Genomic DNA, 23,177 nt, shown 5'->3' on the forward strand with positions numbered 1-23,177 from the left:
AGCGAAATGAAGACTGTCACTCTTTGGAAGAAAAGAATATCTGGCTCTTGCGCTTTTTGCTAATTTTAATTGAATAAAATGTTCAATTCTTAATTTTATATTCAAGCAGGATTTTTATTTAATGTGCTTTTTAATAAAGAGCAACCTACATTCATCTGAAATGATTGAATTTTTCAATTTATAAACGAATTAATGTATTCCAGAATGTTCACTCTCCCCTCTCTTCCGCCCCACAGTGGACTTCAGCATTCAAGTGCTGAGCTCCGGGTCCTGGCCCTTCCAGCAGTCTTGTACGTTCGCCTTGCCGTCAGAGGTAAGGATGGGTTTATCTGCCGTCCCCTTAGTGCTAGGCGGAGGGTGGGGCGGGGCAGCCTTCGCTGTGGAAGGGGATAGGCCTGCAGACGGCCTTCCTGCCGGCTGGCTGCGTCACAGTGAACCGTGAGGCAGCACTCAGGGAAGAGCCCTGTGCGGTGGGGCAGGTCTGGATGTCTAAAGGTGGGCTGGCTGGCCCAACTCTACACACACACATGTTTCTTTATTGTAATTAGAGCCTAATTAGTTGTGTAATGAACACCTTGACGAACCTGCTGGTCTTGAAGTATGAACCTTTTTTAAGATCGTACCTTCCAGTGCTTAAAGCGCTTTACAAGAGAGGCAGACACCTGGCGTTCGTATTTTACTTTTATATAAGCACTGACTTTGTACTGTAGGCTTGGAACAGTGTGCTTTGCTTAGAAACACTGCCTGTAGGACGTGGTGAGATCTGTATTCCATATAATGCTGTCCTTTTATCTAGTTGGAACGTAGTTATCAGCGATTCACAGCTTTCTACGCCAGCCGCCACAGTGGCCGAAAATTGACGTGGTTATATCAGTTGTCTAAAGGAGAATTGGTAACTAACTGCTTCAAAAACAGATATACTTTGCAGGTAAGATCACGTTTGTGTCTTAAAATGTTTCTGTTCTAAATGAGCATAAGGTAAATTATAGAAATCATTAGCAGTTGACTCAGCAGCAGAATCTAGAATTCAGCTTCTGGTGAAATAGTGGCAAGTTTAAAGCATGGAGTTGTAAGAATCAGAGGAGCCAAATTCCAATTCTTTCTGGCTGGGGAACAAGTTATTTAATGATTGTGAGCCTCAGTTTTCTCCTCCATTCATGGGATGTTAGTGCTTATACTTGGGAATTGATGTGAAAGTTAAATAACGTATTTAGTTAAGTGTTTGGCACGGCTCCTGCCGGACACACATCAAGTGTTCAGGTAGTGACTTAAAACGCTGGAGTTGCGTGCATTTAATTATAACAGCTCTCCACCTTTGACAAAGCAGTTTCACATTAACAACAGTGCTTACAACGATATTGAGTATAACCTAGTTTATAACTGTGTAACTAAGAATATTTCCATTTTGTAGGTGAGAAAACTGAGGCTTGGGTTAATTGAAGTGAATTTCTCTGAATCCTAGCTTATCTGTAGCTGAGCCAAAATTTCAGTTAAAGTCTTTTCTCTTAAAGTTCAGGCTTGGCTGATGTGGTGGCTCATGCTGGTAATCCTAACACTTTGGGAGGCTGAGGCCAGAGAATCGCTTGAGGCTAGAAGTTTGAGACAAGCCTGGACAACACAGCAAGACCCCATCTCTATAAATTTTTTAAAGTAAAAAGAAAAAAAAACTCCAGGCTCTTTCTACTTCACTTTTGTACAGAGTGGGCTTCACAAGTAATGGCATAATTTAGTCTCTGAGAAGGTTTCACCAATAAACTTCTGAGAACAACTACAAGTCTATGTTTAAGTATTAAGAAACTTCAGAATGGGTTGTTCTGCAGGCTCAAGCTGCTCATTAATTTAAACTTTTCATAAATCTACTCTGACTTAAAATTGTTAAAATGCATAGTATTGTTACGCTGGCTCGAGAGGTCTTTATCAAGTTGAATGTTTCTTACTATATAATTGAAATTTTGTTTCATTTATCCCTAAATATTCGTAGAAGAATCCATGTGTTCGACTATAGTACCTGGAATTTCAGTGTCCAGTTTTTGACAAGGCGGAGGCTTTGCCTAGGGTGTGTCTGCCATGTTAAGGCAGCCAAGAGCGGGCCCAGTAGAAGACATTAGCAACACACTCATTCCCTTGCGTCTCTGTTCAAGGCCCTGGAAGCGCTGTTGTCTGTGGGCCCCCCTGAAACGGGCATGTGGCATTTTTTGTTTGTTTCTCTTTTCATTGACTGAGGTCTTGGCTGGGCGAGCAGTGGCTGACAGTCATGGGTCATTACTTGTTGCTGTCGATTCTGCAAGGAAAGAGGGAGAAGAGAGGAAGGAGTCTTCAGGGGCATTCATTCGCTCGCACACTCTCAGCAATCAGGAACCAGCGCGTGCTACCTGTCTTTTAGAAGATACTTTAGGGCCGGGCACAGTGGCTCAGCCTGTAATCCTAGCACTTTGGGAGGCCGAGGTGGGCAGATCACAAGGTCAGGGATTCGAGACCAGTCTGGCCAGCATGGTGAAACCCCATCTCTACTAAAAATACAAAAATTAGCTGGGCGTGGTGGTGCTCGCCTATAGTCCCAGCTACTCGGGAGGCCGAGGCAGGAGAATCCCTTGAACCTGGGAGGCAGAGGTTGCAATGAGCTGAGATTGTGCCACTGTACTCCAGCCTGGGTGACAGAGCAAGACTTTGTCTCAAAAAAAGAAAACCTTTAGTGCACTTGCCATTTCATACTTTACTTACTTTTTTCCTACTTTCATAGTAAAGTACTTAGGATTAGAAAACCAAATATAATTTGATATTTGTGTTGTTTTACATCAAGAATGTGCCAAAAGATAATACTTCTTAGCTCATGTGCCAAAAACAGATTTGGAGGTTGATGCTTAACATGTCCACATATACCAGGTGTGTGTATATGTGATTTTCGCTATAAAACGAGTGGGGACATACGTATCTATAGTATATATCCACATAGACAATACATTTTTTGAAAAAACTTCAAATTATTTTAATGTTTGAAAACATGGAAGATGAATGACTTTGGGAAGATGTCGCATTGTGGTGGCATTGCCACGTTTTATATTCCCTTTTAAATAGATCTGCGCTTTGTTTGTACTTGTTTAAAGAATGTGTTTCATAAATAAGTTCTTCAAACTTAGGCCATGTATTTTTGGAGGTGTTTCCATGCATTTAAGTTTTCCTTCTTTTTCTTTTCTATGGGGGGCCTCAAAGGCGTCTACATTCCAGATGGCCATCCTGCTTCAGTACAACACGGAGGATGCCTACACCGTGCAACAGCTGACCGACAGCACCCAGATTAAAATGGTATTCTCCTCTCAGCCTCTTCGTTCTGTCGAGCTGCCATTTCCTTGTTCTCGCGGATATTGTTAGGAAAGATAAGGGAGAGGATATGGGCATCTTTCATTTGAAATAGATGTTTGCCTCATGAATATGAATATGTTCTTATTCCAGGATTTTAATGTGCATTATGAAAGTCTTAATTTTAAAACTCAGTGTTGAGCCAGGCATGGTGGCACGTGCCTGTAGTCCCAGCTTCTTGGGAGGCTGAGGCGGGAGGATCACTTGAGCCTGGGAGGTCGAGGCTGCAGTGAGCTATGATCATGCCACTGTACTCCAGCCTGGGTGACGGAGACCCTGTCTCTTAAAAATAAAACTCAGTGTAACACACACATACTCCTCATCCATGCATTTCCCTCATTCGTTTAACCAGTTCTTAACTGTTTCTCCAGCTAGGCTTTTCTTACTAAGCTTAAATTTCCACCTTAGTATTATTTTTCCTGCTAGTCATGTTTTTTATTGAGATATATTTCAGATAATAAAATTTCACATAACATAAAAGTCATTTTAAAGTGTACACAGTGGTTTTCAGTATATTCACAAGCTTAGAGAACTACCACCATTATCCAATTCCAGAAGGTTTTATCATCCCAAAAAGAAACCTGCACCCATTAGCAGTAACTACCAACTAGCTCCCAGCCCCTGACAACCATTAATTTACTATCAATTTGCCTGCTCCAGACATTTCATATCAATGGAATCATATAACACATGACTTTCTGTGCCTGTTTTCTTTCCCTTAGTGTATACTGTTTGCAGGGTTTGCCTATGTTACAGCGTGTGTTGGTACTTCATTTCTTTTTGTGGTCGAATAATCCAGTGTATAGCTGGACCACATTTTATTTGTTCATCAGTTGATGTACATTTGAGTTGTTTCCAATGATGAACAATGCTGCTGTGAATACGTTTTCAGTTTTCTTGGGTGTATACCTAGGTATAGAACTGCTGAGTCCTGTAATCACTGTGAATGTTTTGAGGAACTGCCAGACTGTTCCATGGTGGCTGTGCCATTTCATATTCTCACCAACAGTGTATGAAGTTTTCAGTTACTCCATATCCTCTCCAACACATTTGTTATTTTCTTTTTTAAAAAAAATTATAGCCATCCCAGGGGTATGAAGTAGTATCTTGTGGTTTTTACTTGCATTTCTCTAACAACTAATGATGTTTAGAATCTTTTTTGTGTTTATTGGCCATTTGCATATCTTCTTTGGAGAAATGTTTGATCAGATTCTTTGCCTGTTTTTCAGTTGGGTTATTTGTCTTTTTGTTGAGTTGTAAAAATTCTTTTTTTTTTTTTTTTGATAAACAGACATGTTTAATGATAGCTTGCTCTTCATAGAGATGCCTACAGAGACTTTTAGTCTATAATCCAGGAGAATGTAACCATGCAACACAGACCAATTAGCCAAATGCAAATAAACTAGATTCTTACCACAACTACCCTATAAACACTGCAACTGTTCTTTCCAACAGGACCCTAATCTTATGTGAAAACACCTACTGTGGGGGAACCAGAAAGCTAGCTATGTGGCCAAAAGGAAAAAATAGCAGTTCAGTGGTTAATTGGTGAAAGCAGGAAATTTGTGCCCTTTACTGTGCTGCTGTTGCTGCTGTTGCTGCTGCGGCAGGTGCTGCTGTTGCTGCTGGTGTTGCTGCTGTTGCTGCTGGTGTTGCTGTTGGTGTTGCTGTTGTTGCTGCTGCGGCAGGTGCTGCTGTTGCTGTTGTTGCTGCTGCGGCAGGTGCTGCTGTTGCTGTTGGTGTTGCTGTTGTTGCTGCGGCAGGTGCTGCTGTTGCTGTTGGTGTTGCTGTTGTTGCTGCGGCGGCAGGTGCTGCTGTTGCTGTTGGTGTTGCTGTTGTTGCTGCTGCGGCAGGTGCTGCTGTTGCTGTTGTTGCTGCTGCGGCAGGTGCTGCTGTTGCTGTTGGTGTTGCTGTTGTTGCTGCGGCAGGTGCTGCTGTTGCTGCTGGTGTTGCTGCTGTTGCTGCTGGTGTTGCTGTTGCTGCTGCGGCAGGTGCTGCTGTTGCTGTTGTTGCTGCTGCGGCAGGTGCTGCTGTTGCTGTTGGTGTTGCTGTTGTTGCTGCGGCAGGTGCTGCTGTTGCTGTTGGTGTTGCTGTTGTTGCTGCGGCGGCAGGTGCTGCTGTTGCTGTTGGTGTTGCTGTTGTTGCTGCTGCGGCAGGTGCTGCTGTTGCTGTTGTTGCTGCTGCGGCAGGTGCTGCTGTTGCTGTTGGTGTTGCTGTTGTTGCTGCGGCAGGTGCTGCTGTTGCTGTTGCTGTTGCTGTTGTTGCTGCTGCAGCAGGTGCTGCTGTTGCTGCTGTTGCTGTTGTTGCTGCTGTTGCTGCTGGTGTTGCTGCTGCGGCAGGTGCTGCTGTTGCTGCTGCTGTTGCTGTTGTTGCTGCTGTGGCAGGTGCTGCTGTTGCTGCTGCTGTTGCTGTTGCTGCTGCGGCAGGTGCTGCTGTTGCTGTTGTTGCTGCTGTTGCTGCTGCTGCTGCTGTTGCTGCTGCGGCAGGTGCTGCTGTTGCTGTTGTTGCTGCTGTTGCTGCTGGTGTTGCTGGTGTTGCTGCTGCGGCAGGTGCTGCTGTTGCTGTTGTTGCTGCTGCGACAGGTGCTGCTGTTGCTGCTGTTGCTGTTGTTGCTGCTGCAGCAGGTGCTGCTGTTGCTGCTGTTGCTGTTGTTGCTGCTGCTGTTGCTGCTGCTTTGGTCTTCTTAGTTTTGTTCTTTTTGTTTCTCTTCTTCAGTCCATCCATGTTAGCTCTCAGTAGGTTTGAATGAGCCATCTGAAACTTACTCACTTCTTTGGAGCTCACCACAGTGCTGATCTTCTTTTTCCCATCGGTAGCTCTTAACAGACACTTGTTGTCTGCGGGCTCAAAGCCCTCCACAGTACCTTTCTTTGGAATGGGTTTGGTTCGACCGTCATACTTCTTCAAGGTGATATAGACGCTGCCCGACGTCCGGCACTTCTGGACAAGTCTGGTCAGCTCCATCAGGAACTGCTCGCTCTCCAACACCACCATCGCGACGACGCTGGCTCGACTTAAAAATTATTTTAATATTCTGTATACTAGATCCTTATCAAATACGTAATTTGTAAATATTTTCTCCCATTCTGTGGGTTGTCTTCTTACTCTCTTTCTTATATACACATTTTTAATTTTAATGAAGCCTATTTTATCTATTTTTTCTTTTTGCTGTTTGTGATTTTGGTGTCATTTCTAAGGAGTCATTGCCTAGTCTGAGGCCAAGGACTGTTCTTTCCCTGTTGTTTGGTGCTGACAGACTTGTCAAAAGTCATTTGGCCATAGGTATACATGGGTTTATTTCTGGATTCTCAATTCTTTTCCAGTGATCTGTATATCTATACTATGTCAGTATCACGCTGTCTGGATTACTATTGTTTTGCAGTAAATCTTGAAATGGAGACCCCTAACTTTGTTTTTTCACCCCAAGATTATATTGGCTATTGTGAGTCCCTTATGTTACCTTATGAATTTCCAGATCAGCTTGTCCATTTCTGCAAAAAGTGCAGTTGAGATTTTGATAAGGATTGCACTGAATCTATAGATTGCTTTGGGGAGTGTTGCTATCTCAACAGTATTTTAAGTCTCCCATTCCATGAACATTGGATGTCTTTTCATCTATTTAGGTTGTCTTTTCTTTCAACTGTGTCTCATGGTTTTCAGTGTATGCATCTTGTATTACTGTCAATTTATTCCTAGTTTATTATTTTTGATGCTAATGTAAATGGAATTGGTTTTTAGTTTTTTAATTGAGACAGAGTCTTGCTCTGTCTCCCAGGCTGGAGTGCAGTGGTGCAATCTTGGCTCACTGCAACCTCCGCCTCCTGGGTTCCAACAATTCTCCCGCCTCAGCCTCCCAAGTAGCTGGGATTACAGGCACAAGCCACCATGCCTGGCTAATCTTTTGTGTTTTTAGTAGAGACAGGGTTTCACTATGTTGGCCAGGCTGGTCTCGAACTCCTGACCTCAGGTGATCTGCCTGCCTCGGTCTCCCAAAGTGCTGGGACTACAGGCGTGAGCTATCGCGCCTGGTGCAATTGTTTTCTTAATTTCACTTTTTTCTGGTTTTTTTTGAAACCAGGTCTCACTCTTGCTCAGGATGGAGTATAATAGTGCAGTCACAGCTCACTGCAGTATCAAATGATCCTCTCTCCTCAGCCGCCGGAGTAGCTGGCACTATGCCCAGCTGATTTTTGTATTTTTTGTAGAGATGGTGTTTCACTGTGTTGCCCAGATTGGTCTTGAACTCCTGGACTCAAGTGACGTTTTCACCTTGGCCTTCCAAAGTGCTGGGATTACACAGGCATGAGCTACCATGTCAGCCTGTTTCACTTTCTGATTGCTTACTGCAAATGTATAGAAATACAACTCATTATATTTTGATTCTATAACATTGCTAAAGGTTTATTGGCTCTAATTTATTAGCTCAAATAGTTTTTGGGGGGATTCTTTAGCGTTTTTTGATATACAGCCATATTATCTATAAATACAGACAGTTTTGCTTCTTCCTTTTCCTATTTGGCTGCCTTTTATTTCTTGTTTGTCTTTTTTTTTGCCTGATTCTTCTGGCTGGAATTTGTGGTACACTGTTGAATGGATGTGGTAAGAACAAGCATCCTTGTCTTGTTGCTGCCCTTACTGGGAAAGCTTCCAGCCTTTTACTGTTTAACTGCGATGCTAACCAGTGACGGTGTTAGCTGTGAGTTTTTACTAGATGTCCGTTATCAGAATAAAGAGGTTCCCTTTTATTCTTAGCTTATTGAATTTTGTATCATGAAAGAGTGTTGTAGTTTGTCAAACTGCCTTTTCTACTCCGTCGAAGTAACTGTGCTTTTTTTGTCTGTTAATATGGTGTATTGCGCGGATGTTGAACTACCCTGGTGTTTTCGGGGTGAATCCCACTTGGTCATGGTGTCTCATCGCGTTTCTATGTTGTTGGCTTTAGCTTGCCGGTGTTTTCTCGAGTTTTGCATTTATATTCATAAGGGACATTGCTCTATTGTTTTCTCAAGATGTTCGTTTGGTTTTAGTGTCTGGCTAATACTGGCCTTATGGACTGAGTTAGGAAAGTCATTTTGAATGACTATTTTGTAGTCATTCTTCAAATTACTCCCAAATATATCTTCAAATTCTCATAACAAAATGAGTTTGTGCCTTTGTAGGTTGGAGGCTGGGTTGCCCCCTAGACTATGGGGAGGGCTGTGCAGACGGGCCCTGAGGACAGGGCTGACGGGGGTGACTGTCCAGTCGCAGACGGGCCCTGAGGACAAGGCTGACGGGGGTGACTGTCCTGTCTTCGCTTGGCTGCTTCTGATCAGGGTTCTCGGCCACTCTCCGGACTGGTTCTCAGTGTTAGAACTCCTTCAGGAGGCTGCAGCTGCTCTCTCCTTTCTGCCTACAGTAGACGTTGTCCAATCAGACCTGGCTCAGGAGGTGGGCACCCCCGCACCTACTCTAGATGCAGCTGGCAGTATTGGAATGGCCGCTGTGCAGCTCTGGCTCAGTTACTAGACTAGAGAGGGGCCTCTCACTTTGACGGCTTGAACCACGCACCCCCAGACCAGAGTGGCTACCCATTATGATGCCAGGACTCCACTCTGCATGGGTTGTAAGAGTCCATGTGACTGTGTGAGTGCCCTCAGGCTGGTCCCCTCGGATTTCATAGGATCATAAAGCTGTGAGGCTGAAGGAGGGCTGGGAAGCGTTTACCACACCCAACGTTCACAGATGAGAGGCCACACACCGTGCTTGAGTGCATCAAAGCCAAGTTGACGAGGTCACCTGCCGCTGAGCGCCTTCGTTCTCATGAGCAGGACATTATTTTCAGTCCTGCTGGGCAGCTCTTTAATATTTCTTTTGTGATGATCGGTGTCCAAGATGAGCTGTCAGGCGCTTAAGAAGTGAAGAGGTTCCTCAAGATTTCACTGTGCGTGGCTTCCAATACAGGTTCAACATCCCTAATCCAAAAATCCAGATTCCAGAATGCTCCAGAATCCGAACGTTTTTGAGCACCAACATGATGCTCCAAAAAAAAAAAAAAAAAGTGCTCATGGTGCAGTTCAAATTTTGGATTTTCCAATCAGGGCTGCTGAATCTGTAAATCCAGTAGAGTATCCCGAAATCCAAATATTTCTAGTCCCAGGCATTTCAGATAAGGGTTACTCAACCTGATTTAAGTATAACAGAATTGTTCATTTTTATTATTGGGTGGTCAAGGCCAGAAAGGGGTTGATTTCACTTCTAGGAGTCAGGGTGGAAGGAAGCAGTAAATTTAGCGAACATCTAAGAAGTACCGACTTTTTTTTCCTTCCAGCATATTCTTCTTTTTGGGTGATTTTTTTTTTTTTAATGGAAAATGGACCATGAGGTTGCCTGTGGTGGTTATTGCAAAGAAAAATGCATTGTCCCTTTAACTTCCTCTTTTTCTCTTTAATTGCAGGACATTTTGGCGCAAGTCCTACAGATTTTATTAAAGTCAAAGTTACTGGTAGGTTTGTGCACTTTCTATCTTATGCTAGAAGCAAGCCTTTTCCTGAGATTATATAGTAACACTTTTTTTCTTACAGGTCTTGGAAGATGAAAATGCAAATGTTGATGAAGTGGAATTAAAGCCAGATACCTTAATAAAATTATATCTTGGTTATAAAAAGTAAGAAAAATCTAATAAATAGATGGCCCTAGACCATAGACGTGTCCCCCGGGAGCCCTAGCACAGATCTCAGTATTGTTGTGAACCGAGGGAGACGGGGACTCAGTATGAAGCGACAGGCACTAGGCTGGGAGTGTGAGGTAGGCCTTCGATTCCATTCAGCAAGCCTGATGTTTCTCCAACTCTGAGCTACTGGGTTTTTTGTTTATTTATTTGGCACGTAAGTCTCCTTAAATGGCTCATCAGGAAAGTTTGGACCTTTATGTCCAAGTGGCTTGATTTTATTTCACTTGACAAAATTTGGGAGAGCAGATTAAGGACCTGGATTTTCTGTAATGTGGATGTCCCTGTTAATGGCCAAGTAGGAAACTACGCTGTGATCGGACTCTGCCCAGTGCTGGGTACAGGCGTTCTCACATAGAGCTCACAGAAATCAGCGCTCCCCTCTGTCTGGGGAAGCAGGGGCACTGCTTAAAGGTTGACAAATAGAAAGCAGCCTTCATTGCCTACCTTTTAACATGATAGTGATCGGTTTCCTCCATTTTCTTGATAGTAAGAAATTAAGGGTTAACATCAATGTGCCAATGAAAACCGAACAGAAGCAGGAACAAGAAACCACACACAAAAATATCGAGGAAGACCGCAAACTACTGATTCAGGTGACTTCCTGTATGCCTGTGCCGGGTGTGCGGTCCCTCACGCAGGGATGGCTCGCAAGGACGGGCCGTGGGGGAGCGGGGCTGACTCAGGAGTGATTGCCAGATGAATGGCTCTGTGATGGCAGAAGGTGGCAAGGCCGAGAGCCAGGGCCTTGTTATCTGAATTAGTCCTTTATGTCACCAGGCAGAACAGGGCAGTCCTCTTGCTCTCCATGTTGGAAAGCAGACATTGTGGCAGGCCCAGCTGAAACGAGGGGGAAGGAGAGTGCTTCAGCGGGGAGGATGGGCAGCTTCCGAGGCCTTGACTTAATTTTGTCTCCTTTTTTTAATGCTTTATGGTTGAGTTAAATTATTGAGGTCACATTGCTCAAAAGACCAAAACGTAATGTTTGCCACGTTAGAGTTGAAACATAGGCGAGTACAATTGGTTGCCTCTCCCGTCTCACCGGCAGGACGCTTGTTGCCCGTTAGGAAATGGTGATCCTGTGCGTAGCATTGGCAGCCTCTGTGCGGCTTGCCCTTAACTGTCAATACTAAGTTGTTAACAGCTCTAAATGCACCTCTTTTTCCTTATCTGGTTGCATAGGCGGCCATCGTGAGAATCATGAAGATGAGGAAGGTTCTGAAACACCAGCAGTTACTTGGCGAGGTCCTCACTCAGCTGTCCTCCAGGTTCAAACCTCGGGTCCCTGTGATCAAGGTACAGGACTTACATAGCAGTCACATTCCTTCCTTAATTTAGAAGATAAAAGATGTAGCAAAAAGTGGATGGATTGCTGTAGCATGAAGAAGAAGGGAGCTGGCTTCTTTGTATGTAGTAGATTTCTATAAAAGAAAGCTTTAGTGTAACGCTATTGAAACACACGCACAAAGAAGTGCACAGATGATGAAGTGGCAGCTTGATGACTTTCACAGTCGATAAACTGTGTAACCGGCACCCAGGTAAGAATTAAAACATGACCAGCATCCCGGAAGCCCACCCATCCCAGCTAATACCTGTGGTGCCATAGAAAATCACTGTCATGTCTTCTGACACCATAAAGCAGTTTTGCCTGCTTATGCGTGATACATAGACAGATTCTAGAGCACATGCTCCCGTGCCTGGTAAGAATTTTCTCAGCAGTATCTTTGGGAGATTCATTGCGTTGCGGTATCGAGAAGCACTGGATCGTTTTTGTGACTCTTGTGGGTGTTCTGTTATGGGAACACACCTTCCTTTGTGTAGCCTACTGTTGACATTTTGCTTATTTCTGATTGGGAAGCAGGACTTTCCTTTTCCGAAACCACTTGGGTAAGGCACAGCCAGTGGGGAGCCAGGTGACTCCCTCAACAGGCAGAAGGCCCAGTGTCCCTCCTGGGTTACATTTGGCACAGGTGCCAGTTCGTTCATGGCTGTTCAGGGGGTTCTCCACGGTCCCCTGTTGCCTGTTCATGGCCTCTTCTTGTGAGACTGAGTCCTGCCTCAGAGGCAAGCAGACTTTGGTGGTAGAAAGAGACTGGCCCATGGGGCTCGCAGAGCACCCGGCTCCAGTTCCTAGGGTGGGTGCAGGAGGGACTTGGAGTCCCCCTCAGCAAGTGTCAAGGAAATGGAAATTAAACGAACTCCATGCACAACGGCTTAGCTGCCCAGGAAGTGAAACTATGCTAAGAGATCTGGGGCGGGGGGCACTGCTCCCCACCGAGCTCCACATGGGGAGATCTGTGGTGGGGGCAACCTCTCTCTGTTCTGATGCTAATTTGTGTTTTTCTTCTCTTTCACTACCTCTTCCTTTTTAAAAATAACACCCAGAAATGCATTGACATTCTAATTGAGAAAGAGTATTTGGAGCGAGTTGATGGTGAAAAGGACACCTACAGTTACTTGGCTTAACCCTTCTGGAAGGGTCTGACTGTGTGACCCGCGGCAAATAGTTCACGTTGGAAAGAATGAAAACAACTCAAGTTCATAGCAGCCAGCCTGCCGCCATTGGACCTCCCTTTTTAAAACGGAGACCAAGACTCCCATCAGCTTGTCTCGGATTTACATCGGAACTGCTCAGGATTGATACATTTCAAGTCTGTAAATACGGACACCAACGCCATTTACCCTAATTTAAGAACAGCGGGGACTGACCCTCCATGCCGAGGGCTGCATGCTACCGCATCTACGTCAATACATGGGCTCCCCGATTCGCAGCTGTCGCCTTGGCAGCACTTGTCACGTTGGCAGCACTTTGAGAGCAAGTGTGAATGGACCCACATGTAATCTGCTATGAAAACCATTTGTATAGTGTGTTTCATTTTTTAATGTGTGAAAATAAAGAAAATTAAAGGATTTCTGTACAAGTCGCATTTGGTTTTGTTTTAAGTTTTACTAATTTCTATATGTAAATAAAAGATATAATGATTGTGCAAATTTATATTCCTAGTGTCTTCCTGTAGTTTAAAAGGGCTGTATTCTTTGGATTGAAAATTTTTTAAGATCTTAAAATTTTAAGCCCCGATGTAATCCTTTAAAAAAAATCTTGCTTATTTTTGTGACTTCTGTGGTGACTTGAATGCACTGTGTCACTGGATTCAATGAGAGTCGCTGACCACACATTGGTTCTCTTTGACACTTGTAAGGACTAAATGAGTTACCCTGACAGCCTATGTGTGAAACAGTATCCTCCTTTTTGCAGGTGGGGAAACTGAGGCCAGATGAGGGAAGATGCCTCTAGTGAGTAGAGGAGGTAGGACCGAAGGTGAGTGGTGGGCTCCAGGATCCCCGGTCGCCACCAGCCTCTCCTGCGTGGAGAGCACAGGCACGGGACACAGCAGAGCCCGCTCGGCCACGCTTCTGTTCCAGTCGTGGGCTCGGGACACGGCAGAGCCCACTCGGCCACGCTTCTGTTCCGGTCGTGGGCTCGGGACACGGCAGAGCCCGCTCGGCCACGCTTCTGTTCCGGTCGTGGGCTCGGGACACGGCAGAGCCCGCTCGGCCACGCTTCTGTTCCGGTCGTGGGCTTGGGACATGTCAGAGCCCGCTCGGCCACACTTCTGTTCCGGTTGCAGCAGGTGGCTATGAGTAGCTGACAGATGAAAACATTGGCTTTGACTGGTGAAGCTCCCTGGACTCACCCTTGTGCCAGCACGACGTCAGGGAGCCGAGGTTCTCTTGCTTTTCAGGCACATGCTGGCAAATTGGACCGTGTTCTTTGCTGTTATTCCACTTTGGGAGGCCGAGGCAGGCAGATCACCTGAGGTCGGGAGTTCGAGACCAGCCTGACCAACATGAAGAAACCCCCTCTCTACTAAAAATACAAAAATTAGCCGGGCATGGTGGTGGGCGCCTGTAATCCCAGCTACTCAGGAGGCTGAGGCAGGAGAATGGTGTGAACCCAGGAGGCGGAGGTGGTGGTGAGCTAGGATCGTGCCACTGCGCTCCAGCCCGGGCAACGAGAGCGAAACTCTGTCTCAAAGAAAAAGGAGTTACTTCTCCCTGAGAATGGAATGTTTGCCCCAGTGTGTCCCCAGGAGAGGAGGTCCTGGGCCGTGGGGATGCACACCCCACCCCTCCTCCCGGCACGGATGTAACCACATCCTGGGAGCAGTCCCTTCAGGAACCCTACATGTCACCTGCCTGCGCCTCAGTGTAGCTTGTTCCTTCTGTCTCATTTGCCGGGTCAGTCACTTCCCAGCCAGGGTCGGGGATGCTGCTTTGCTCCCAGTAACTTTGTTTTCCTCATAGAAGCTTCAGGTTCCTCACAGGTTTTGTAAGTGATAAATCTCGAACATCCTTAGTATACCATACCTGTGCCCAAGTGCAAGTTAGCCAGGTGGAGGGAAGACATAGCTAACAAAATAAGTACAAGTTCCTCGGGTTTCTTAGGACAGTCAGACACTTGACGGGTTAGTTTAAAAAGTTACATAGGGGCTGGGCACGGTGGCTTATGCCTGTAATCCCAGCAATTTGGGAGGCTGAGGTGGGTGGATCACAATGTCAGGAGTTCAGGACCAGCCTTGCCAACATGGTGAAATCCTGTCTCAACTAAAAATACAAAAAATTAACCGGGCGTGGTGGCAGGTGCCTGTAATCCCAGCTACTCGGGAGGCTGAGGCAGGAGAATCACTTGAACGTGGGAGGCGGAGGTTGCAGTGAGCTGAGATCGCGCCACTGCACTCCAGCCTGGGCGGCAGGGCAAGACTCTGTCTCAAAACAATATATATGTATTACGGAGGGCCAGGCACAAGATAGCTCACGGCTGTAAGCCCAGCACTTGGAGAGAGCTCAGCCCTGTGCAACATAGGGAGCCTCCATCTCTACAAAAATTAGCCAGGCTTGGTGGCGCACATATGTGGTCCTAACCACTCACAAGGCTGAGGCAGGAGGATCGCTTGAGCCCAGGAGGCTGAAGCTACAGAGAGCCAAGACCACTGCACTCCAGCCTGGAAAACAAAGCAACTCTGTCACAAAAATTCACACAGGTTAAAAAGTAAAATGGTAATCAACTGAGCATTTAATGGTTTCCACACTTTTTTTTTTTTTTTTTTTTTGGCCTCATGTTTAATTACTTAGCTCTCCTAAATTACATTAAATTAAATTGAAACAAAACACTCAGGAGGCTCAGGCACAAGAATCATTTGAACCCAGAAGGCAGAGGTTGCAGTGAGCCGAGATCACACCACTGCACTCTAGCTTGGGCAACAGGGTGAGACTCATGGCCAGGTCTATGATCCACTTCTGCAGGGCGAGGACGAACCAAGAAGACACCAATACAGCGATGTAAGGAGTGGCCTGCTTCACGTTCCCGTTAAAATGAAAGATACACAGCAGGAGGATGACATCTTGTGCGATGAGGATGGGGTACTCCAGGTAGGTCAGCGGCGGATACCCATAGTAACACTGGTACCGGAGAAACACCAGGAACCTGTGTGTTCAGACCACTCAGGTCGGGAAGAAAGGGGAGCAGGAACCACGGGACTTCAATGTACAGGAGGGATCCCCCAGGGTCTCCGATCGCCTAAGCTGGGAAGGAATCCTTGCGCTCCAGGACGGCTTGTGTGGAGGATCAGCCTTCAGACCTCACTGGGTGATGGCGGGGAGCAAAGTGGAGGGCCTGGCCCTGCCAGCTCCAGAAGTAAACTCGGAAGGCTGAGGCCCCGCGCGCTGCGCGCAGCTAGTACAGCGGAGATCTCTTTCAAACAATCTAGTGAAGAGTCTCAGTATAGAAGCCAGGCAGGAAGCAGCTGGTGTTCCGAACTCCACCCCTCCCTCCACGGGACAGCCCGGAAACGCCCCGGTCGCGCCGCACTGGGAGTGAAGCACCTCTTGCTTTTCCTCAAACCAGTCCATTGTTATGCCTGTGAGAAAAGCATGCTGCAAAGGACACCACAGACCTGCCTCAAGAGCTTGTGCATTTCAGTCCTGTGAATGATAGGAAATATTGTCATGAGTTTGCTGGTCTCTTCAGTCCCTCCGGGATCAAGCAGGCACTTGGGTAAGTACCTTGGTCCCGTGGAAATTCCTCACGGTAAGTGAAGGTGAGCTGAGAGATGGGCGAGTCGGGAGTTCACCCCACACCTTCAGATTCCCGGCCTTTACCTGCTCCCCTTCCACTGGCTAAGTGTACCGTGTTGACTGGTGTGAAAGAAAAGGCAATTCAAGACCTGTGTTTAGGTCCAAATGTCCCTTATGTGTAGGTTGACTCCTTTTCTCTTGGTAAGACATGGAAAGGGAGACATTCTCTGAGGAATTCCTTTTTCAGGACAACTTAATAAGTCGCTTAGAGGCAGAGTCCCAGGCTTCTGGAACCCCCTGGTGTTCAGTCCCTACATGTGGGCAGCATGGTTAGAGCCCAGGAGGAAGGTCACATTCCTCCCAGTTCTCAAGCCCTCTTCTCAGACAAAATACTTGCGTGTGCACAATTGGCTTTTTGTTACTAGCTGTAATTGTGAAAATTGTGGCCAAGCACATTGGCTCACGCCTGTAATCCCAACACTTTGGGAGGCCGGGCAGGTGGATCACTTGAGGTCAGGAGTTCGAGACCAGCCTGGCCAACGTGGTGAAACCCCGTCTCTACTACAAATACAAAAATTAGCCAGTTGTGGTAGCGCACGCCTGTAGTCCCAGCCACTTGGGAGGCTGAGGCAGGGGGATCGCTTGAACCTCAGAGGCAGAGGTTGCAGTGAGCTGAGATCGTGCCACTGCACTCCAGCTTGTGCGACAGAACAAGACTCCGTCTCAAAAAAAGAAAAATGGTTTACAAAGAACCACCAAGCGCAGTATCACTGAACTAATCTAGCCCCAGAGTGCTCACATTGTCACTCTTACTTTTACCCTTTTTTGAAGTATAGGGGAGCCTCTCTCTAGAACACCAAAAACCTGGGGCTGTTATTTGCTGCCAAATCCTAGTGGGGGTCTACAGAGCGTGGTTGTTACCCACTGAGACCAAGGCTGATTATCTTGGAATCATGGCCAAAGAGGTTGGAAACAATATCACAGCAACAAAGGTTTAATCTACTGACAACTTTAACTCATTTTATAAGATCAATATTTTACCCCCTGGGTTGTAGAAACATTCGTTGTGGTTTAATCAGAGTTGGGCTGTGTACTAAGACCAGATGCACAGGCTAAGTATGTACTGCTGCGGCCTGAGGGAACCAGAGAGGACCTTGATCTCAGCGCCTGCCTGGAAGGGTAAGTCTCCTGGTTGGGCTCTGTTAAGCATGGCGTATAGACTCAGACTGCTGGCCAGGCACGCCCCAACTCGGGAATCTGAAGATTGGCCCCAGCTAGTGGGTAAGAAACAGTGATTATAGGACCAACAGGTGCTGTAATGTAACGTATCTTTACTGACAGCATTTTAAGATGCTGCTCCTTGATGAATATTGGTACCTAATTTTCCTTTGAAATTTAGAATTACCAGCCCAGCTGGAAAACATGCTTGCTGGCCTTCAGCTATGTGAATTGAATCCCCCTTCTAATGAAGACAACTTCTTGTTGTAGGAATCAGTCACTTGGCTGCCCAGGTTCATTTTTTATACCCTCATCGCTCATCTGTCCAGTTCATGACCCTGTCCAGGGCCCAGCCCCAACAATGCCCTTGCCGTAACAGGTGAGTGTGGACCACTTCTAATACCAGGTATCCCTGTGTAGCCCTCACTGGAATTGTTTATATCAAGGGACTGAGCAGATAGGCAATTATTTCAACTAGTTCCATTAAGAATTATTTAACAGAATATGGTTTTCAAAATGTTTACACTTGGATCCAGTCTTGATGAGCTATCTACAAGCTTAAATGTGTGGGTTTACATTTGATTTGACTTTGGTAGAGTTGAACACCTTGGGCAGAAGCGGAAGTGAGGACGCGGCATGGAGACAGTGAAGACTGGAGATGGGATGAACCAGACATTAATGAAAACCTGGCACAGCTTCTGGGTGCCTCTAACCAACAGAAGTTAGTCTGTGGGTGAGGTGCTGCCTATTGTATACGTCAAGCCTTGTATTAAGTAGCTGATGAGCTTTAAAAAAAAAAAAGCCATGCTGGGCGGAGCAGCTCACACCTGTAATCCCAGCACTTTGGGAGGCCGAGGTGGGTGGATCACTAGGGGGAGTTCAAGACCAGCCTGGCCAACATGGCGAAACCCCACCTCTACTAAAAACACAAAAATTAAACGGGTGGGGTGGCCTGTGCCTATAATCCCAGGTATTCAGGAGGCTGAGGCAGGAGAATCGCTTGAACCTGGGAGGCAGAGGTTGCAGTGAGCCAAGACTGCACCACTGTACTCCAGGCTGAGTAGTAACAGAGCAAAATACCGTCTTTAAAAAAAAAAAAAAAAAAAATTCACAAAAAACCTCAATGTTTTAAGACAGTTTACGAATTTGTGTTGGGCTGTATGCAACCGGCCGTCCACAGGCCAGACAAGCTTGATAGGTTATATCAAATGGGTTATTATGTCAAGCATTTCTGTTCAGAAATCTGTGTTCATGGAAGTCACTGAAGAGGCATTTACAGAAGCACATTTCAAATCATGGTACAAAAAGCTTGCTGTGCATTGAGAATACATCAGACAGGGCTCAAAAACTACTGCTTTCCATCATGCCCCTTTGTCTTTCCTATGCCTTTGGGGCTCTGGTACATTGTGCTCACTGGAGGCCTCAAGGATCCATTTCCCAGCTGTTCCTCTGAGGACGGGTTGAGGGCTGTGGCTGGAATGAGCCATGTCAACAGGTACTTTTGGGCCCAAGTAATCTTTGGGGTCTCATGAACAGGCCTACATGCAATGATGAGCAGATGGGCTCCATTTCACCTGTGCCTAAGCAAGGCCATTGAGCCATCTAGAGAATGACCTAACCCAAATAATGAAGTAACTGCCTCAGGGTCCTGCTGAGTGCCAAGAGTGGAACATGAGGGCATCGAGGGCAACAAGCTCTTAAGTGGATGGGACCATTTTCTGGGTGAGAGTGGAGATAGTTATGTAGACATAAAATAGATCAGCACTGTCATTAAGAAACCATGGGACGAGGCTGAGGGAGGGTCTCCTCAATCCCAAATCAAGTGGCAAATTAACTTTAGGACTCAAGTTGCTGCGCCTGTGCACTGATGTGATGGAGACCTGATCTCGCAAATGTTGTGGAACCGGAAAGCAAGATGAGTCGATTTAATTAGGTTTCACATTAATACTATCACATTGTAAATAAAATCTAACTGTAGAAAAGGCAACTGCCAAGTAACTGAGTGTGGTCTGGTTTGCAGCGGTTGTGAGGGTTCCCATGATGCTGCTGGTGAATGTACCGGGGGAGGGTGCAGAGAAATTCCCCCAAATTCTGAGACCGACCACATGGTAAGGCATGCAAGGCACATGTTGTTTCCTTGATGCTTAGAGTTTGTGATTTTTACCTCTTCTTTGAGAAGATATAAAACTAGTTTGGTTATACCTGTCAGTAGGTAGGTAAGGAATCCCAACTTATATTGTATTTCTAAAGAACTCTATCTAGACTAACGGCATTTAGAACTAGGTGAGTTCTTAAAAATAAGCTAAGTCTACTCTGTCAGTTTATATATGGGGAACAGACTTGGAGGTTAAATCACTTTCTCCAGTTTGCACAGCTGACTGGAACGTACCCACCCACCCTGGTCTTGTCTATAAAATCAAGCCCTTTACTGGGTCAGCCCTCAGGATGCACAGCAGTTCTTCATATATGAATGTCTTCCACATATTACCAGGCAGTATTAGTTAAAATCAAGATTCATACAAAGACAACTAAAAAACTCAAGGAGGTAAATTTAAAAGTTTTTTGTTGGGCAGTACTAAAAGCAGTTATTGACATGTTATGAGAGATGACTCAACAAGGACAAGTTCAAGTATTCTTTATTCAAAGTTGAAAAATGTACCATACTGCATTATTGCAAAAATTCACTGGTACAAAACACTTTGCAGCTGGTGAGAAGGCAATAAAAAGTTGATTTTTAAACTCATTACTATAAATTATTCTTACAGTACTTTGCAAATTCAGAATTTCAAACTGCATTTTCTTTTTCTAAATTGCCCACAGTACTCGAGGTTCCTGAAGCTAAGGCAGCTGTTTCAGAGAGGAGGGGGAGGAGGTAGCAGATGTCAAGGGATTTCCATTTCTCTTTCGATGCCGACATACTTCAGGGCATCAGCCTGGCTGTATCTGAAACAACAGGAAGAAGCAGAAGTCCGCTGGATGACCACCCATCCAACATGTGCTGAGACTTACTTAACACAACAAAGCCTGCTGAAGACAGTGGGTGCATTAAAATGTCTTAAAACAAAACAAAACAAAACAAAAAACCATCCAATTATACAGCTGCCTGCATAAGGGCACACTCGTAGAAGGCAATGCGTAGGTCTGTGTTGCTGGCCATCTAAGTGAGACGCTGCCAAGTTCTGAACTGAACAAACCTGTCTACAAGCATTTCCAGAGCTTGCCCAGCCTCCCCTATGCCTCTGAAGCAAGTGGCCCCAGGAAGGCTGGTCCACATCATGATGTTTAGGTCCGACGGTGGAAAGGCAAAATAAAACCATGGTCTGGAAAAAAACGATGACCATGGCAAAGAGGGCCAAAGAGCAGCCCGCCAGTTGTTCCCCCAGGTGAAGAAAGAACTGGAGTACAGTGGACACCCAGAAATAGTGGGTGGGGCCACCAGGCCCTCCCAAGGAAACTGGATGGCTTTGCCTCCAACCCCAGCTCCACCCCACACTCTTCATTCAGAGCCGGCCTGGAATGAAGGCAGCGGCCCTCAGTAAAGTAGGCCTTTCACTCAGACCCTGTCTGCCTCACTGAGAGCTCTCGGCTATGCAACAGCCATTAAAGGCCAGCCTGAATATTCAAGAACTCAGTACTCAAAGACAGCTTCTGGATGGGATGTACATGGGACCACAGGAGTTCATTAACTAGACAGTCATCTGACTGCACCTAAATCTGTATTCAATGGATGACTTAAATGTATCCCACAGAGCTTGACTGTGTCAACTGGCAGCCTAATGCCTAACCACACAGATACCATCGGTGGCCCACATGTCCCAGGCATCCCCACAGGGTGACCAGACAGTGATTTGCCAACAGCACCTTTTAAAATGGTAATGATACGTGTAATAAGTATTATAGCAAACAATAAATTAAGTAGATCTAATCAGTAAAGATATACATAGTATATTGTCAAGTAAAACCATGTTGCAGAAAAATCTATAGGACAGTGTGATCACACTTATCTGGAAAAACGCTCCACAAGCAAGCATGCAGCATGCGGCATGATATGAGAAGGTCTAGGACTCACCCAGCTGTCAACAGCAGGGTGAGAAACGGGGCTTTCTGCATGGATTTGATTCTATTTTTAAAATAAGCATGACTTTTATAATAAATAAATGGATCGTGAATACATAACAGGAAAGTATAACCTAATTCCCCACTAATGCTCAAGGCAAAGTGACCCGTCAAAACAACTCACCCCCACCCCTCAGCACATCTAGCAAAGAACTAAAAAAATCCTTCGCCCAGCGTTCACGATCCAGTAGAAAAAGCCCTTAGAGATCATGTTAGAAATGTACTTTACCAACCTGTAATCAAAAAACAGCTCTTCACCAGTCTGGATGGCTCTCTTGGCAAAAATACCTATCCTGTGATCGCCGTTAACCATCATAACTGGAAAGAGACACACTGGTGTCAGTGAGCATGAAGACAGGCCACGGGAGGTTAACTGACTTGTTCACATAACAAACAACTATCCCAGAAGTATTCAAGTCCATCATCACAGGATTAAAAAGGGAGTTCCAATTCTGACGTCAAAGATACCTACCTTTTGCATAGCAGTTTGGATTTACCGAATGATTTGCAAAACGAATTTTGTTACCCTTGCGGGTTGCATCCACCACAAAATCTAAAAAGAGGAAAATGAGCCCAGTGAATAATTTCAGTTATAAGTAAATCAAGTTATTATGATTCTGTAAATGCAACCGGTTATAGTTCTTCAGGGTTTGCCTGCAAAAGCAAATAAATCATTCAAGCAACTTCATTCAGTAAGAAATGACATTTGGAAGAACACACTATTGTTCCAGGTTAAAATTAATCACCTATAATTCAAGATGGTTATCTGACACAAAAGCTATTAATTATCAACTATAAACATACATTACTAAGCAAAATAAAAAAAAAATTAAAAAGAATCTGACAAAATTCTTCTGAACATCAATTCATTTAACATTAGTTTTTTTTATAATGTCTATAAAGCATTCCTAGAAAAAATCTATTCTACTTGTTCCAACTAAGAGTTTCTCTGAATATCTTACATGTTAAGCCAACCTCCCACCAGAACAATCCCACCAGAAATATCCCTACAGACTTACATTCTACCCCAGAACATCAGCTATGAAAGCAACTGCCTTTCCTCCCAGTCCTTTGAGAATATCCAGGGGAGTCTGGCTCCTCCCCTCCTTCCCAGCTCCGAGGCACTGACTGCAGGAGGTGAGCTGAGCTGCCTGAACACAAGAGGTGAGGCAGCAAGAGCACAACATCCCCGTCACAGCCAGACACTGGTACAGCGCCACTCACAGATGGCCAGGGCTTCAGAGAGGCGGTTTCCTGCACACCTAGTCCATCTGCTCCCTGAGGAATTCCTTGCTCCAGTTCCTTTCAAGCAAGCAGCCCCCGATGCCTCTAAGGAGATCCTCCTTCTGGTCACCTCACTGACCTCCACCCTCGTTTCTGAACACTTGGCAGGCAGAAGGCTGCCACATGCAACTCAGAGGAACTCACTGCCTCCCAGCTCAGATACATACCATTGTTCAAGTTGAACAGAAAGCTGCACATGTATTTATCATATACTTTCCCTCTTCTGTCAGCTTCATCTTGAGAAATAATCTAAAAAGAAAGACACAAGAGAAAATTCTTTTGGATAAAGGTGATCAAGTCTGACAGCACATGCAAAAGCACACACAGTGAATACTGGACCTTCGGAAGAAAACAAAAAGGGTCACTACAGCCAAGTTCTCTTTCCCATTCAGTCTGCACACTGATAAATCTAAGAATA

At 45.5% G+C, this 23,177-nt stretch overlaps 3 protein-coding genes across 39 annotated transcripts in view; 1 reads left to right on the forward strand and 2 right to left on the reverse strand.

Moving 5' to 3' along the window:
- The window catches only part of CUL1 (cullin 1), a 104,235-nt gene extending 91,178 nt beyond the window's left edge, over positions 1-13,057 (forward strand). For all 12 annotated transcript variants that reach the window (XM_005551084.4, XM_015448218.3, XM_005551082.4 and 9 more), the window contains 8 exons: positions 237-313; positions 797-928; positions 3,211-3,303; positions 9,794-9,841; positions 9,921-10,003; positions 10,557-10,662; positions 11,249-11,362; positions 12,452-13,057. In XM_005551084.4, coding sequence (XP_005551141.1) covers positions 237-313; positions 797-928; positions 3,211-3,303; positions 9,794-9,841; positions 9,921-10,003; positions 10,557-10,662; positions 11,249-11,362; positions 12,452-12,532 — 734 coding nt within the window. In that variant the 3' untranslated portion in view covers positions 12,533-13,057. The remainder of the gene's footprint in view (positions 1-236; positions 314-796; positions 929-3,210; positions 3,304-9,793; positions 9,842-9,920; positions 10,004-10,556; positions 10,663-11,248; positions 11,363-12,451) is intronic.
- On the reverse strand, positions 4,612-9,391 carry LOC141409949 (uncharacterized). Its single transcript, XM_074036237.1, has one exon. It carries the CDS (start codon positions 6,349-6,351, stop codon positions 4,930-4,932), a length of 1,422 nt encoding a protein of 473 aa, XP_073892338.1. The 5' UTR covers positions 6,352-9,391; the 3' UTR covers positions 4,612-4,929.
- A 6,920-nt stretch (positions 13,058-19,977) lies between the features above and the next one.
- The window catches only part of EZH2 (enhancer of zeste 2 polycomb repressive complex 2 subunit), a 76,608-nt gene continuing 73,408 nt past the window's right edge, over positions 19,978-23,177 (reverse strand). For all 26 annotated transcript variants that reach the window (XM_074036225.1, XM_065542718.1, XM_065542719.1 and 23 more), the window contains 4 exons: positions 22,927-23,008; positions 21,948-22,028; positions 21,709-21,793; positions 19,978-20,302 (listed from right to left, as the gene is read on the reverse strand). In XM_074036225.1, coding sequence (XP_073892326.1) covers positions 20,242-20,302; positions 21,709-21,793; positions 21,948-22,028; positions 22,927-23,008 — 309 coding nt within the window. In that variant the 3' untranslated portion in view covers positions 19,978-20,241. The remainder of the gene's footprint in view (positions 20,303-21,708; positions 21,794-21,947; positions 22,029-22,926; positions 23,009-23,177) is intronic.

This window comes from Macaca fascicularis, chromosome 3, assembly GCF_037993035.2.
Source record: "Macaca fascicularis isolate 582-1 chromosome 3, T2T-MFA8v1.1".
NCBI lineage: Eukaryota > Metazoa > Chordata > Mammalia > Primates > Cercopithecidae > Macaca > Macaca fascicularis.

Excerpts from the sequence above, each read along its gene's own strand:
- LOC141409949 (XM_074036237.1), bottom strand. The coding sequence starts at position 6,351 with ATGGTGGTGTTGGAGAGCGAGCAGTTCCTGATGGAGCTGACCAGACTT.